General features: G+C 67.4%; 3 protein-coding genes across 3 annotated transcripts; all 3 read right to left on the bottom strand.

Moving 5' to 3' along the window:
• Positions 1–377: 377 nt before the first annotated feature.
• Positions 378–4,516, bottom strand: COASY (Coenzyme A synthase). The gene is made up of 9 exons (XM_068996566.1): positions 3,831–4,516; positions 3,296–3,510; positions 3,015–3,146; positions 2,615–2,804; positions 2,198–2,262; positions 1,329–1,413; positions 1,106–1,203; positions 870–1,016; positions 378–630 (listed from the first exon to the last, which is right to left on the bottom strand). The coding sequence occupies exons 1-9, from the start codon at positions 4,444–4,446 to the stop codon at positions 574–576; spliced, it is 1,605 nt and encodes a 534-aa protein (XP_068852667.1). The 5' UTR covers positions 4,447–4,516; the 3' UTR covers positions 378–573.
• A 176-nt stretch (positions 4,517–4,692) lies between these two features.
• Positions 4,693–6,394, bottom strand: HSD17B1 (hydroxysteroid 17-beta dehydrogenase 1). The gene is given in 7 exon segments (XM_068996464.1): positions 4,693–4,951; positions 5,023–5,206; positions 5,306–5,399; positions 5,476–5,655; positions 5,953–6,114; positions 6,264–6,366; positions 6,368–6,394. Coding segments are annotated over 7 exon segments (921 nt in total). The 3' UTR covers positions 4,693–4,780.
• Positions 6,395–6,762: 368 nt separating this feature from the next.
• Positions 6,763–10,641, bottom strand: NAGLU (N-acetyl-alpha-glucosaminidase). Its single transcript, XM_068996527.1, has 6 exons — positions 10,090–10,641; positions 9,822–9,969; positions 9,549–9,695; positions 9,275–9,360; positions 8,857–9,113; positions 6,763–8,644 (listed from the first exon to the last, which is right to left on the bottom strand). Exons 1-6 carry the CDS (start codon positions 10,512–10,514, stop codon positions 7,428–7,430), a joined length of 2,280 nt encoding a protein of 759 aa, XP_068852628.1. The 5' UTR covers positions 10,515–10,641; the 3' UTR covers positions 6,763–7,427.
• Between the last annotated feature and the right edge of the window lie 1,352 nt (positions 10,642–11,993).

Here is an 11,993-nt window from a genome sequence, read left to right as displayed (position 1 = left end):
GCGAGCCCGGGCCGCAGCGGGAGCTGGGAGGGGCCCGGGGCACCGGGAGCCCCACACCGAGCCCGGGCCGCAGCGGGAGCTGAGAGGGGCCGGGGGCACCGGGAGCCGCACACCGAGCCCGGGCCGCAGAGGGAGCTGGGAGGGGCCGGGGGCACCGGGAGCCCCACAGCGAGCCCGGGCCGCAGCGGGAGCTGGGAGGGGCCGGGGGCACCGGGAGCCCCACAGCGAGCCCGGGCCGCAGCGGGAGCTGGGAGGGGCCGGGGGCACCGGGAGCCCCACAGCGAGCCCGGGCCGCAGCGGGAGCTGGGAGGGGCCGGGCGCACCGGGAGCCCCTGCGGGGGCGGGCGAGGGAACGGGACCGGCGCACGGACACGCACTGCGGGAGCAGCCTCTTTACTGTCACCCTGCTCAGCCCTGCAGGGCTCCCCCTCACCGGGGGGCGGCAGGACGCCCCGGCCCCTCGCCGGAGCCGGACGGGGCCGGTGGTGTCGGTCCCACGCTGCTCCTCGGCCGGCTGATGGCGGGCAGTGGTGGCAGGACACGGACCTTCACGGGACCGTGCGGGACGGGGCCTCACGGGCCGCGCTCGGGGCTCAGGCGCTGCTGCAGCAGGTCCCAGGCCTTCTGCACCTGCCGGAGAACCATCCGGGGCGACACCTCAGAGCCCCCGGGTAACGCGAGCAGCACCTCGGCTCGGGGCAGGAGCCGGCTGAATTTACACCCCCAAACCCACCCCTTGTGGCCGTGTCCGGAGGCAGCCTCGATGGTGAGCAGCGCACCCAGGCATGGCCTGAGCACAGCACTGAGCCCTGCGGTTCCTGTCCCAGTCACCCAGAACACCCCTGGAGCTGCAGCAGCCCCAGGCTCACCTGCTGGCGGGTGATGTCCGGCTCCCAGAGGGTGCAGAGCACCACCTGGGACTGCTCTACCCGTTGCCTGTTGGTCATCTGGCTCTGCAGCCGGCGGCGAGCGGCCTCCTCGCTCAGCCCGTCCCTGGCCACAATGCGCCTCACGGCCTGGCAGGGACACGGGGGACACTCAGGTGCTTTGGGGGAGGCTGAGGACCAGCCCTGGCAGCAAGTGAGGGGCCCAGGGCGTGGCCCACCTCCTCCTCCGGGATGATGGCTGTCCACACCTCGTGGACCATGTCCTGCCAGCCGGCCTCCAGCAGCACAGCAGCGTCCAGCACACACACGGCCTTCCCTAGGGAACAAGGGCATTCCTCAGTGCCCAGCCATGGACAGCAGCAGCCTGGGCTCAGTCCCACCTTCCTGCAGTGCAGATGCTTCACTGCTGAGCTGAGGCTGCCACGGAGCTGCCCCCGTTACCTTGAGCATCAGCCTCCCTGACCCTCTCTTTTGCCATCTGGGCTATTTCGGGCCACACAATGTCCGTCAGGCTCTTCAGCCGCTCCTAGAAGGGACCACAGTGGGATTTGAGATTCGGTCCCTTGCCCTCATAACCTCTGGGTAGCCAGTCAGGAGAGTGGGGTTGTAAGCAGTCAGGGGACACCCAGGAAGGACCACTGAAGCTCAGAAGGTGGGTCTGGCCCACCACCAAGCACCAAGAAGGAAAGCTTTCACACTGGCTGGAGGTTTCCATTCCTGCTGCCAGGGTCAGGGTGTTTTTTCCTGTTATTCCCCTTGCCCTGCCATTAGGGCCCTGCCTTTAGCAGAGACCTCAGTCTCTGCTGTGAGAGGTGCTTTGCTCTACAGCACAGCAAGCTCCCCATCCAGCAGGTCCCACATAAGACCTGTCCATCCAGGGAACCCCTTGAACTGCCTCCACCTTGGCCTGGGGCAGCAGCAGAGCAACAGGATGAGCACCTGTAAAGGCCAGGTGACACTGAGCCCTGCTGGGTACAAGGGGCAGAGAGCACTGGCTCTGTGTGTGTCAGGTCTGTTGCTCCGAGCTGGGTGAAGGAAAAGCATGGTACAGAGGAGATGGGGATGGCAACGGGGACAGGGATGGGAACAGGGAGGCAGCAGCAGCTGCAGGGCAAGAGGAATGTATTCAGCACAGCTGCTGATTCAGCTACAGAGATGTGATCTGTCCCACCCTGTCCCCATGCCACTGTCAGGAAATACAGCCAGGAAGGTGTCATCATCTCAAAAGGGCTAAAAACTAAAAGTCCCTGGCATAAGAGGAGAACAGCCCTCACTAACAGATTAAATATTTACAATAAATCTGCTTTTACCTGGTTTCCAAACACTTTAGCCCCAAGGACTTTCCTGTTAATTGTTCCATCTTTGTTCAGGATCTCTGCAAGGCAGAAGCACAACAGGTTTGGGAGGGACAACTCCCATCCCTGTGGCAAGCCTGGGTTGGGGAAAGGACTTTGGCAAAGGGCTCTCAACAGCACGTAGAAAAGGGCTGTAACACCTAACCTGGCAGCTCTTCACCTTCAGACTCCTGAAAAGGACAGGCAAAAGCTTTTTCCAGGCAAACAGGAGCCTGGTTCATCCTTCCCCACCAGCAGCTCTGACATGGGACACGCAACACTTGGGGAGCCCAAAACCCATGGGGTGGGAGGGGGGCAAAGGCCAGGGCTCTCAGGGATGCTGGGACACCCGTCCCTCCCCTTCCTCCTCCCTGCAGCCTCCAGTGACTCTACCTGCCCCAAAGGCCGCCACCACCGGCTCGTAGGCCGGGCCACCGGGGACATAGACGGCATGGCCCAGCTTGTCAGCGTCGATGACGAACGCGCCCAGGTGCCCCAGGAGTTTGGCGATAGAGGTTTTCCCACTCCCAGTTCCCCCAGTCAGGCCAATCACATACGGGCGCAACGGCAGAGCCGGGTCTTGCTAAGGGAAAGAGGAAATCTGTGGCAGCAGGTGGAGAACTGGGCTTTGCTGGAGAAGGATCCTGACACCCCGGCCTGGAGATGGCCATGAAAGGCCCTGGCCTGCAGAGCAGCAGGCAGCCTTTCCAAACTCTTCGACTCCCGAGGCTCCCACCCCTCCTCCCGGGCACACCACTCCCATTGCAGCTCTGGCTCTGCAGGCCCTCCTCACCCGTGGGGGCTGCAGCAGTGTCCCCAGCAGCCTCTGCCGGAGGCTGGAGGAGCTGATCTTCTCCTCCTCGTTCTGACTGCGGTCGGGGTCCTTCATCAATTGGATTTCATGGAGAGCCAGCTCGGGGAGCCCCTGACGAGAGAAGGGAGCCCCGAGGGCTGTCAGTCATGAGAATACAGCAGAAGGAAGGGGCAAATCGGACCAAATTTGCCCCCAGGCAGCGTCAGGCAGGGCCAGAGGGTGGGCAGGGGTAGCCCACTGGGCTTCAGCATGCAAATTACGTTTTCAAGTCTCTTTTTGTTCACAGCCTCCCCTCCCCGGCGGGTCTCCTCGCTGACCACCAGGCACTGCAGGTCGGGGTCTGTGATTGAGGGGCCGAAGGGGTCGGCCAGAGGCACGATGTCGTAGCACAGCGAGGGCTTCACGTCCTCCAAGAACTCGCGCAGCTTCGCTGCCCGCAGCTCGTAGGGCTCGATCAGCTCCGGCAGGACCTTGTCTGCCGGGTGCCAGGAGGGCAGAGAAGCACAAGAGTGACGGAAAAGCAAGACCAGGAGACGGGAGAAAACACCCAGCTGGGACTTTGAGCGCTGCCTCCCGCTCCCCTTGCCCTCGCTGCACCTGTACACCTTGCTGGTTGTAGACAGGACACCAGGTCCCCACTGGATCCCCAGTGACACTCTGCCTGGATGGCACCGCCTTGGGTGGGTGGTTGCCAGGACTTCACGGGTCACTGGGCCCCAAGACCACTGCCCTGCCCCGGGGAGCACCGGGCTGACCCCTCGTCCCCACGCAGAGCCACGGCCGCCCCGGACTCACGGCGGAGCAGGTCTCCGTCGGCCACCCCGGCCAGGAGCCGCCGCCGGGCCAGGAGGCAGCAGGCGCTGAGCAGGAGCCGGTGGGCGCCGTGGAGCCGGTCGAAGGTGCCGCCAACCGCCACGTCCAAGAATTCGGGGAGCGTCGCGTCAGGATCCTGCTCGGGATCCCCCTCGGCATCCCCGCCGGCGTCCCCCGCGGCGTCCTCGCCCAGCAGCAGCGCGGGCAGGCTCGGCGGGCAGCCGTACACAGCCGCGGCCAGGCGCTGCAGCCCGAGCTGCACCGGCTCCGGCGGCCCCGGCGCCTCGGCAGCGGCCGCCAGCAGCACGCGGGGCGCCCGCGCCAGGCGGCGGCCGGGCCCGAGCAGGACGCGCAGGTCCAGCCCCCGCCGCGCCGCCGCCGCCGCGTACAGCGCGGCCAGAGCCCGCAGCAGCGCGGGGCCCGCGGGCGGCGCGGCGGGGCCGGTGGCGGGGCCGCCCAGCCGCAGCCCCGGCTGCAGGTGCACGTACAGCGGCCCCGCCACCAGCCCCGCCGCCGCCGCCACCAGCCCCGCCGCCCGCCGGGGCAGCGCGGGCAGCGGCGCCGTCAGCACCAGCAGCCCCGAGGCGAAGGGCGGCATCGCCCCGCCGGAAGCGCCGCCGACCGGAACGGGAACGGCACCGGAACGGCACCGGAACGGCACCGCCTCCCGGACAGCCCCACCGCGAGCGGGAGGCGCGCCCGGCTCCGCCCGCGGGAGGAGGGCACCGGCAGGCCCGGGCACTTTGCGGCCCCGCCCTCCCCGCAGGGCGGCAGGAGCCCGGGGGCCCCGCGGGACCGCGGCGTGAGGGGGACGGAGCCGGAGCCGTGCGGCTGCAAAGGGCTTTATTGGGGACACGGCGGGACCGAGCACGCGACCGGCTCCGGGCTGGGGGTTCGCATGGCAGCGGGTTCCGGGGTTCCGGTGGCTCCGCTCAGGGCTGGTCCCCGCCGGCCTCGCTGCCGCCGAACACGAAGTCGTGCATGGCGCGGACGTACGCGGAGCCGTCGGGGCTGCTCAGCCGCAGGGGCCAGAGCGGAGCGAGGAGCTGGGTGCTGGCGCAGCGCAGGGGTGGGCAGGGGCTGCCGATGGCCTCCAGGAACACCTGGCACCGCAGAGGGGTCAGAGCCGTCCCCGGCACGGCCCCACGGCCACCCCCGCCCCGCGGTAACTGACCGGCAGGACCTCCTCCACCTCCTGGGCCGCGTCGCGGAAGATGCTCTGGCAGTGCCACAGGTACCGGCGGTACAGCCCCTGTGTCGCGGCGTCCAGGCCCCGCATCTCGCTGCCCTCAGGGTCGGGGCGCTGCAGGTTGGCCAGGAAGCTGGTGTGGACGGGCCCGCACTCCACCAGCGTCAGGCTGCGGGAGGGAGCGCATGAGCTGCCACCGTACCCCCGCCCTGGCATTCCCCCATCGTGGTGGGCAGGATCCAGCCCTCGTGGCATCACCGGCACTCACTGGATGTTGAAGGGGCGCAGGACGATGGCCAGACTCTCGCACAGCCCCTCCACTGCAAACTTGCTGGCACAGTACACAGCATTGAAGGGCAGCCCTGGGGCAGAGCCACACCCTGAGCACCAGAGCTCTTCCCCACAGCTCCCTGTACTACAGCGTGCTGAGGGTCCCACCTTGCAGCCCCCCGATGCTGCTGGAGACAATGATCCGCCCGGCCCTGCGGCTCTTCATGGCAGGCAGGAATGCCTGGATGGTGCGGACAGTCCCAAAGAGGTTCACGTCGAAGAGAGTTTTCATGGCCTGGTCGGAGCAGGTCTCCAGTGGTCCCATCAGTCCCACCCCTGCATTGCAGACTGCCAGGCATGGTGCAGTCAGCCGGGCACAGCGCAGTCAGCCAGTCACTGTAGCCCCGCACACCACTGAGTGCCAGAAGGCAGAAATGGGGGGCCTTTCCCTGTTGATGGGCCCTTGGCACCCCCAAATCCATCTCCTGCACCTCTGCCCTGCTAAACACGTCCTGTCCCAGCCCTAGGACTGCCTGCACCTCCCATGGTTTAGCATCTGCTCCCGGTGTCCTGGGGAGGGTTGTGACCCCAGAGAGGTCCCCTCAGCCACCCCAGGGACACTGGGGCCAGCAGGAAGAGCCATACCCAGCACATCCAGGCGCTGTCCCTGCACCCGCTGTGCAGCAGCTGCCAGTGAGCGTGGGTCAGTGACATCAAGCTGCAGGATCTCCAGCGTGTCAGGACAGCAGCCCCCCAGGCGCTCCAGCAGCCGCTCACCCTTGGCCAGGTCGCGCATGGTGGCATAAACTGGGGAGAGAGTGTGGCCACCAAGCTGTGTGGCCAGCACCAACCCCAGCCCACCCCCACGCTCTGTTTTCCTTGGCGAGGCGCTGCCTGGTCCAGCCCAGAGACCACCTGGGGCTGTTGGACCCCCCGGGGCAGCATCGACCCTTTACCTTTGAAGCGGCGAGTGGTGTCGGCCGCCAGGCGTGCAGCCAGCCCCAGGCCGATGCCTGAGGAGCAGCCTGTGATCAGCACCGTGGTTCTCTCCATGGCTGGGCAGTGCTGGCCAACGGGGCCAGGCCATTTAAGAGGGCTGGGAAGAGGGTCCCCCCGCCCCACGCCACTGTGTTGTGTCTGCTGCCTTATCTCAAGGCCCCTCCACCCACCTCCCTGTGCATGCCTGGCGCTCCCTGTGCCTTGATCCTCGTGCAGGTGCTGCGATAAAGACTCCACCAAGCCAGGACCTCCCTGCCGGAGGAGGTTCTGGGGCACAAGGGGAGCCGCAGCCCTTGGGGATCTGCACCAGACGTGCTTTGCTGTGCCAGGCATCCCGGCTGCCAGGACACATCTGGCAGTGCGTTGTTCTTGCTACGCAGGCTCAGGGCTGAGCTGCTCCTCTGCCCCTGCCATGTTCCACACAGCCCTGTGCTAGCAAAAGGACTTGGACACACATAGGAGAAGAGAGTCTGTATTTGCTCTGCAGCTGGGCTCTGCCCAAGCCCCAGCTGTGGAAAAGGCCTCAAAAACTCTGTCCTGGGGAGCACAGCCCCAGCAACACTGCAGGCAATGCTGCTAAGTATTTTATGATACAAAAGGCACCAAATGTGGACAAGGCCATGCAGTGCCACGTCCCCACAGGCACTGGGCTCCAGGGCTGCTCTGTCCCCTGCCCAATGCCACCTCCCTGTCTGCTTCTCCCCCATCACTGCCCCTGCTAGCCCGCCAAGGCCCCACAGCAGGGACACATTTGTCCCGTCCCTCTGCAGTGTCCCACCAAGCTTCCAGCTGAGAGCCCTGGGACAGCCCAGCTTTCCTGGGAACAGGCTCAGGGCAGCTAGGCAGTGCTGAGCACAAAGCACGGTGAGGGGTGGGTCCCTGGGACACAGCCTGGTCCCCATCCATCTGCCAGCCCCTTGTCCACGTGCCAGCCCCTCTTGGGGCACGTCCTGCCTATGTGGGGGAAGTGGTGGGTCCAGGCTAGCTGGGGGCCATCAGGGCTCTGTGCCCCTCTTCCAGTACAGCCAGGACACAGCCATCAGGCCAGAAGTCCAGATGGGGGAGGGTGCAGGGGCTCTGTCCACCCTCTCTGGGGGAGGCTCCGGAGGCAGAACCCAAAGTCACACAGGCCCAGCCAGACTGCGCCGCAGGGCGCTGGGGTAGTATTTGAGGAACAGCTTCCTGGAGATCTCCATCGTATCCCCAGCTGGCACAGCTGGGTAGCGCTTCTTGTTGTAGATGAAGCCTCTCTCCACTTGGAAGACAGCCTGGTTGAACTGGTCCTGGTGGAAGGGGCGGCCTGAGTTGAGGCTCTCCACCAGCACAGAGACGAAGAGGCTCCAGCGCACGCTGTAGTAGTCCAGCACCAGCCCCCCCAGCTGCTTGTTGGCGTAGTCCAGAATGTTCCCACTGGGCCCCCAGAGCGTCACCTGGTTCCGGGCATTCAGCTCATACTGCTCAGCCTCCTGGTCACTGGTGGCCATGGCACGGGCGTTCTCCAGCCAGCGGCCGAGGAGGAAGAGGCTGTGGCTGGAGAGGAGGCTGTCCAGCTCCGGCAGCAGGTCGTACACCAGCACGCCGCCGGCCGTCAGCAGCTCCGGCAGCGCGTGGCTCTGGAAGGCCTGGCGGATGCTCAGGTAGTAGTCACTGACCAGCTGCTGGGCCGCCTGCCGCGTCACGTCCACCAGGTCGTAGAGGAAGGTGGGGCTGGAGCCCAGCTCGGTGCCAGCGCTCAGCAGCAGGCGCCAGGCTTCGTACACGTCGCTGGCGTTGTACCAGAGCTCCGTGTCCATGTGCAGCGAGGGCCGGCGCACCAGCGGGCTGCGGTTGTGGTTGACGCAGACGCCGGTGCAGTTATACACACTGCGGAGGAGCAGGCGCCAGGCGCTGGCTGCGGCCGCATTTGGGGCACCGTAGCGGCGCTCGGCGTAGCGCGTCACCCAGCTGGGGAGGTCGAGGGGCTCCTGACGCCAGCCCAGCTCGTTCATCAGCTCGTACACCATGTCGTTCTGCTCAATGCCCTCAGGCACCAGCCCCGTGCCCACCATGGTGGAGTTGGGGAAGCGTCGGGCTGCGAATGGGCCGTGGTTGATGGCCTCCACCGTGCCAAAGAGGCCGTGGTTGCCCCCGAAGTTGTGCAACATACACCAGATGAAGGGCTGCCCATAGAAGGACTCTGTCCACTGGTAGACGGGCTTGGACTCAGCAAAGAGGTCGAGAACAATCATCCTGCCAAGGGGCACACCATGCAGCAGGGCCCGCACCTGCGCTGGCTGCCAGAAGTCAGGCTGGTGCTGGAAGAGCCAGCCCTGCATCAGCCACAGCGCCTTGGGGTCAGCTGGGGATACAAGAGCACCAGGTGAGATCCTCTCCAGGCAGGGCCCACAGGTGTCTCACAAGGCCCTGGGGCCACCAACCACCCCTCAAGGGGGTTTTGAGGGTCTGGCACCAGTGGATTCTGCACTTGCATGGGGCCCACAGCCACTTCCCCCAGCCCCTGCTATCCCACCTGGACCCCTGTGGCCAGGCCCGCACCTCACACTGACCCACCTCCTGTCATCGACCTGAAAATGGCATTGCTGACTCTCGAGAGATAGGCAGGGTCAGAGGAGAGGGGGGTCATCTCGTTGAAGGTGTCTGCGCTGTAGACGTGGTCTGTGCCAAACTCCTTGATCAGCTCCTTCAGGAAGAGGGTCCCGATCACCTGGAACATGGGGTCCTCTGGGTCCAGCAGGTAGATACATGAGTAGGTGCAGTCAAAGTGGCTCCAGTGCCCCAGGTGAGTGGCATTCACGCGTGGGAAGACCCTGGACCGGAGGGCAGAGATGGGGATCAGAAGAACAGGACAGGACCACTGTGCCCATGGCACAGGGCAGCCTCCCGGGGAAGTCGCAGTGGGAGGTGCTGCTGGACATGAGACCCCGGGGCGGGCCCAGGGCTGAGTCGCCGGGGCAGGGACTGCACCTACCGAAGGATCCCCTGCGGCACGTGGCCCGCGAAGGCTGGCAGCACCGTGGTCATCCCCAGCGAGCGCATCCGCTCCACGATCCGGTACTGGGAGAGAGAAGGGAGGGAGCAGAGGGAGAGAGAGAAGCCCCCACCTTCCCACGAGGGGACCCCGGGGGGTGCCGCAGCTCGGGCTGGGGTGGGGGGATGCCCGAGGCTCCGCGAGGACAGCCTCGGCCAGGAGGACCAGAGGGTGACAGGGGTTTGCCCCGGGCGGGCGGGGCCGTCCCCGGTACCTGCAGGTAGAGCTGCTTGAGGTGCCAGGCGGGCGGCAGCGGCCCGGCCCAGCGGCGGAGGTTCCCCATCCGGTTCCAGGCCAGGAACGCGGGGCCCGTGAAGTACTTATCGATCTCCGACTGGTTCAGCCCCAGGTTACGGTAAACCTGCACCGGGCGCCGGGGGTCAGCCGGCCCTACGGCTCCCGGTTCCAGAGGTCCCGCCACCGCCACCCTGTCGGTTCCGGTTCCGACGCCCTCCCGGTCCCCGTCGCCCTCGGCCCCAGTCCTCACCCGCTGCCAGACCGCCTCCTGCCCCGCGAAAGCCGGCGCCAGGTTGATGCCGCTCAGCGCCATCCAGTCGATCTCCCGCTCCCAGCGCGCCCAGTCCCACCAGACGAAGGAGTAGCTCTGGGCGCAGACGTTCTGGTAGTACCGGTACCTGCGGGAGCGGCGGAGGCTGCGCCCGGGCCCCCCGCGCCCCCCGGGCCCCCATTACATAACAGCGCCTTGTCCCGCGCTACGGAGGCGTGAGCGGCACCCGGCCCCGCGTCCCCGTTACCTGCCGGGGGCGGCGGCGCGGATCTCGGCCGGCAGCCGCGGCAGCGGGTCTGGCAGGCGGAGCTGCGCCCCGGACCACGACAGGTGGCAGCCGCAGAAGTCTCGCAGGTAGCGGTAGAGGCCGGCGGCCGCCGCCACGCCGCTGGAGCCCGTTACGGCGACGGCCACGGCGGCGCCGGGAGGGGACCACAGCCGGTAGATGTCAGGCCCGCCAGCCGCCAGCGCCGGGTCCACCGACAGCGAGACGGCGGCGGCCCGCGGGCCGAGCAGGCGCCGCGCCAGCGCCCGCACCGCCTCCTCCTGCCGCGCGTCCCCCGCTCGCGCCGCCGTCGCCGCCAGCAGCAGCAGCAGCAGGAGGAACGGCATCGCCAGCCCCGGACCCGGTCTCGGTTCAGATCCCGGTTCCGGTCCCCTCCGCACCGCCATCGCCGCCTCCTACCCCTGCGCCGGGCCCGCCTCTCCCGGTACCGTCCCGCCCCCCGCCGGCCCCGCCTCTCACGGCCCCGCGGCGCTGGGCGGTCCCGGCGGCCGGGGCGGGCCTGGTTTGTTACCGGCCTCTCGGAGCAGGGATGTCCCGGGCCGGCCGGTTCCGGCAGCCGGGGCGGGTTGGGGCTGCGGACGGGGACAGGCGCTCCCAGAGCCGCGGAGCCACCGCGGCCCCTTCCCCGCCCGCTCCGGGTGCCCGAGCAGGGGCCGGGTTTGCAACTCCTGCCCGGGGCAGCGGGATCCCCACGGCTCCGGGCTGTTTTCAGTCCCGCGTTTTCCACCCGTGACGGTTCCGCACTAGCGGGGCAACCGGGCCGCGGCGGCCCCGTCCATCCGTCAGCCCGGGGGCTCCCGGGGCTGACCGGGGCCCGCTCCGGCCGGCGGGGGGCGCTGCGAGACCGGGCAGCGCCGGTGCCTCGGGGCTGGGGAGCGCCCCGGCAGCCCCAGCACCAGCCGGAGCGGCCCCGGTTCGCCGAGGCGAACCCCAGCGGGGAACGGGGAACGGAGCTCAGGCTGCCCGGGGTCTCTCTCAGCTGCAGGGAGAATTCATAGACACTTCCAGGACAGAGCCCGGCTGCGGGGCGGCCCGGGGGAATTCGGGGCTCCCCGAGCACCCCCAGCGCAGCCCACGCGGGGCCGGGGTCTCCTGCCAGCACCAGGGCTGCGCCTGTGACCCCAGAGCCACGGGAACGGGCAGAAATGTTGTGATTGCACGGGAGAGTGGTGAAAGAGGAGAGAGAACATCCCCCCGGCCATCTAGTACCTACAGGAAAAAGCATCCCCCGGACCAGCGGGAAGCCGGTTCCTCGTCCAAGAGGTGCGGGAGGCTGGTGCTGCAGTTCAGCGCGGCTTCTCGCCCTCCCGGAGAGATCAGGAGATGGGAAACACACCGACATCAGCAACACAATCGCCAAAACCTTGCAGAACCCTCCCTTCCGCTGCTCCCGCACATGTGGAAATACCCTCTCCGGCAGGAAGGGCCTGAGTAAACACGGCCCTCCGCGGGGAGCGGGGTCCCTGCGGCTGGGGAAAGCAGGAGCAGGGGACAGCCCCGGGCAGGCAGAGCATGCTGCCCCACTCCCCATCCACGGGTACCCACAGCACCCGGGTTTAGCACTCCAGAACTTTTCGTCCTACACAACTCCTCGTGCCACCGACTTACGGGGTCTGTCAGGGGGAGCAGGAAGCCCTGGGACAAATGGCTCCGACCCGGCCTTCGCTCAGGATGTCGCTGGGGCTCGATAAGCACAGACACATCGCAGCCCAGGCAGGGTCACGCCGGTCTTGCTGTACAAACCAGCCCTGCCCACCCCGTGGTTCTGGCCATGGAGGTGACACGATCCTGAGCAGAAATGCTCAAGGTCCCAGCTGCTCCCAGCAGCTCTGGGGGCTGTGTTCAGTATAGGTCAGGTATGAGTG

The sequence above is a fragment of the Aphelocoma coerulescens genome, chromosome 27, assembly GCF_041296385.1.
Source record: "Aphelocoma coerulescens isolate FSJ_1873_10779 chromosome 27, UR_Acoe_1.0, whole genome shotgun sequence".
NCBI classification, from domain to species: domain Eukaryota; kingdom Metazoa; phylum Chordata; class Aves; order Passeriformes; family Corvidae; genus Aphelocoma; species Aphelocoma coerulescens.
Note: the sequence above shows the minus strand (reverse complement) of the source record. Positions and strands in the feature narration are given on the sequence as shown.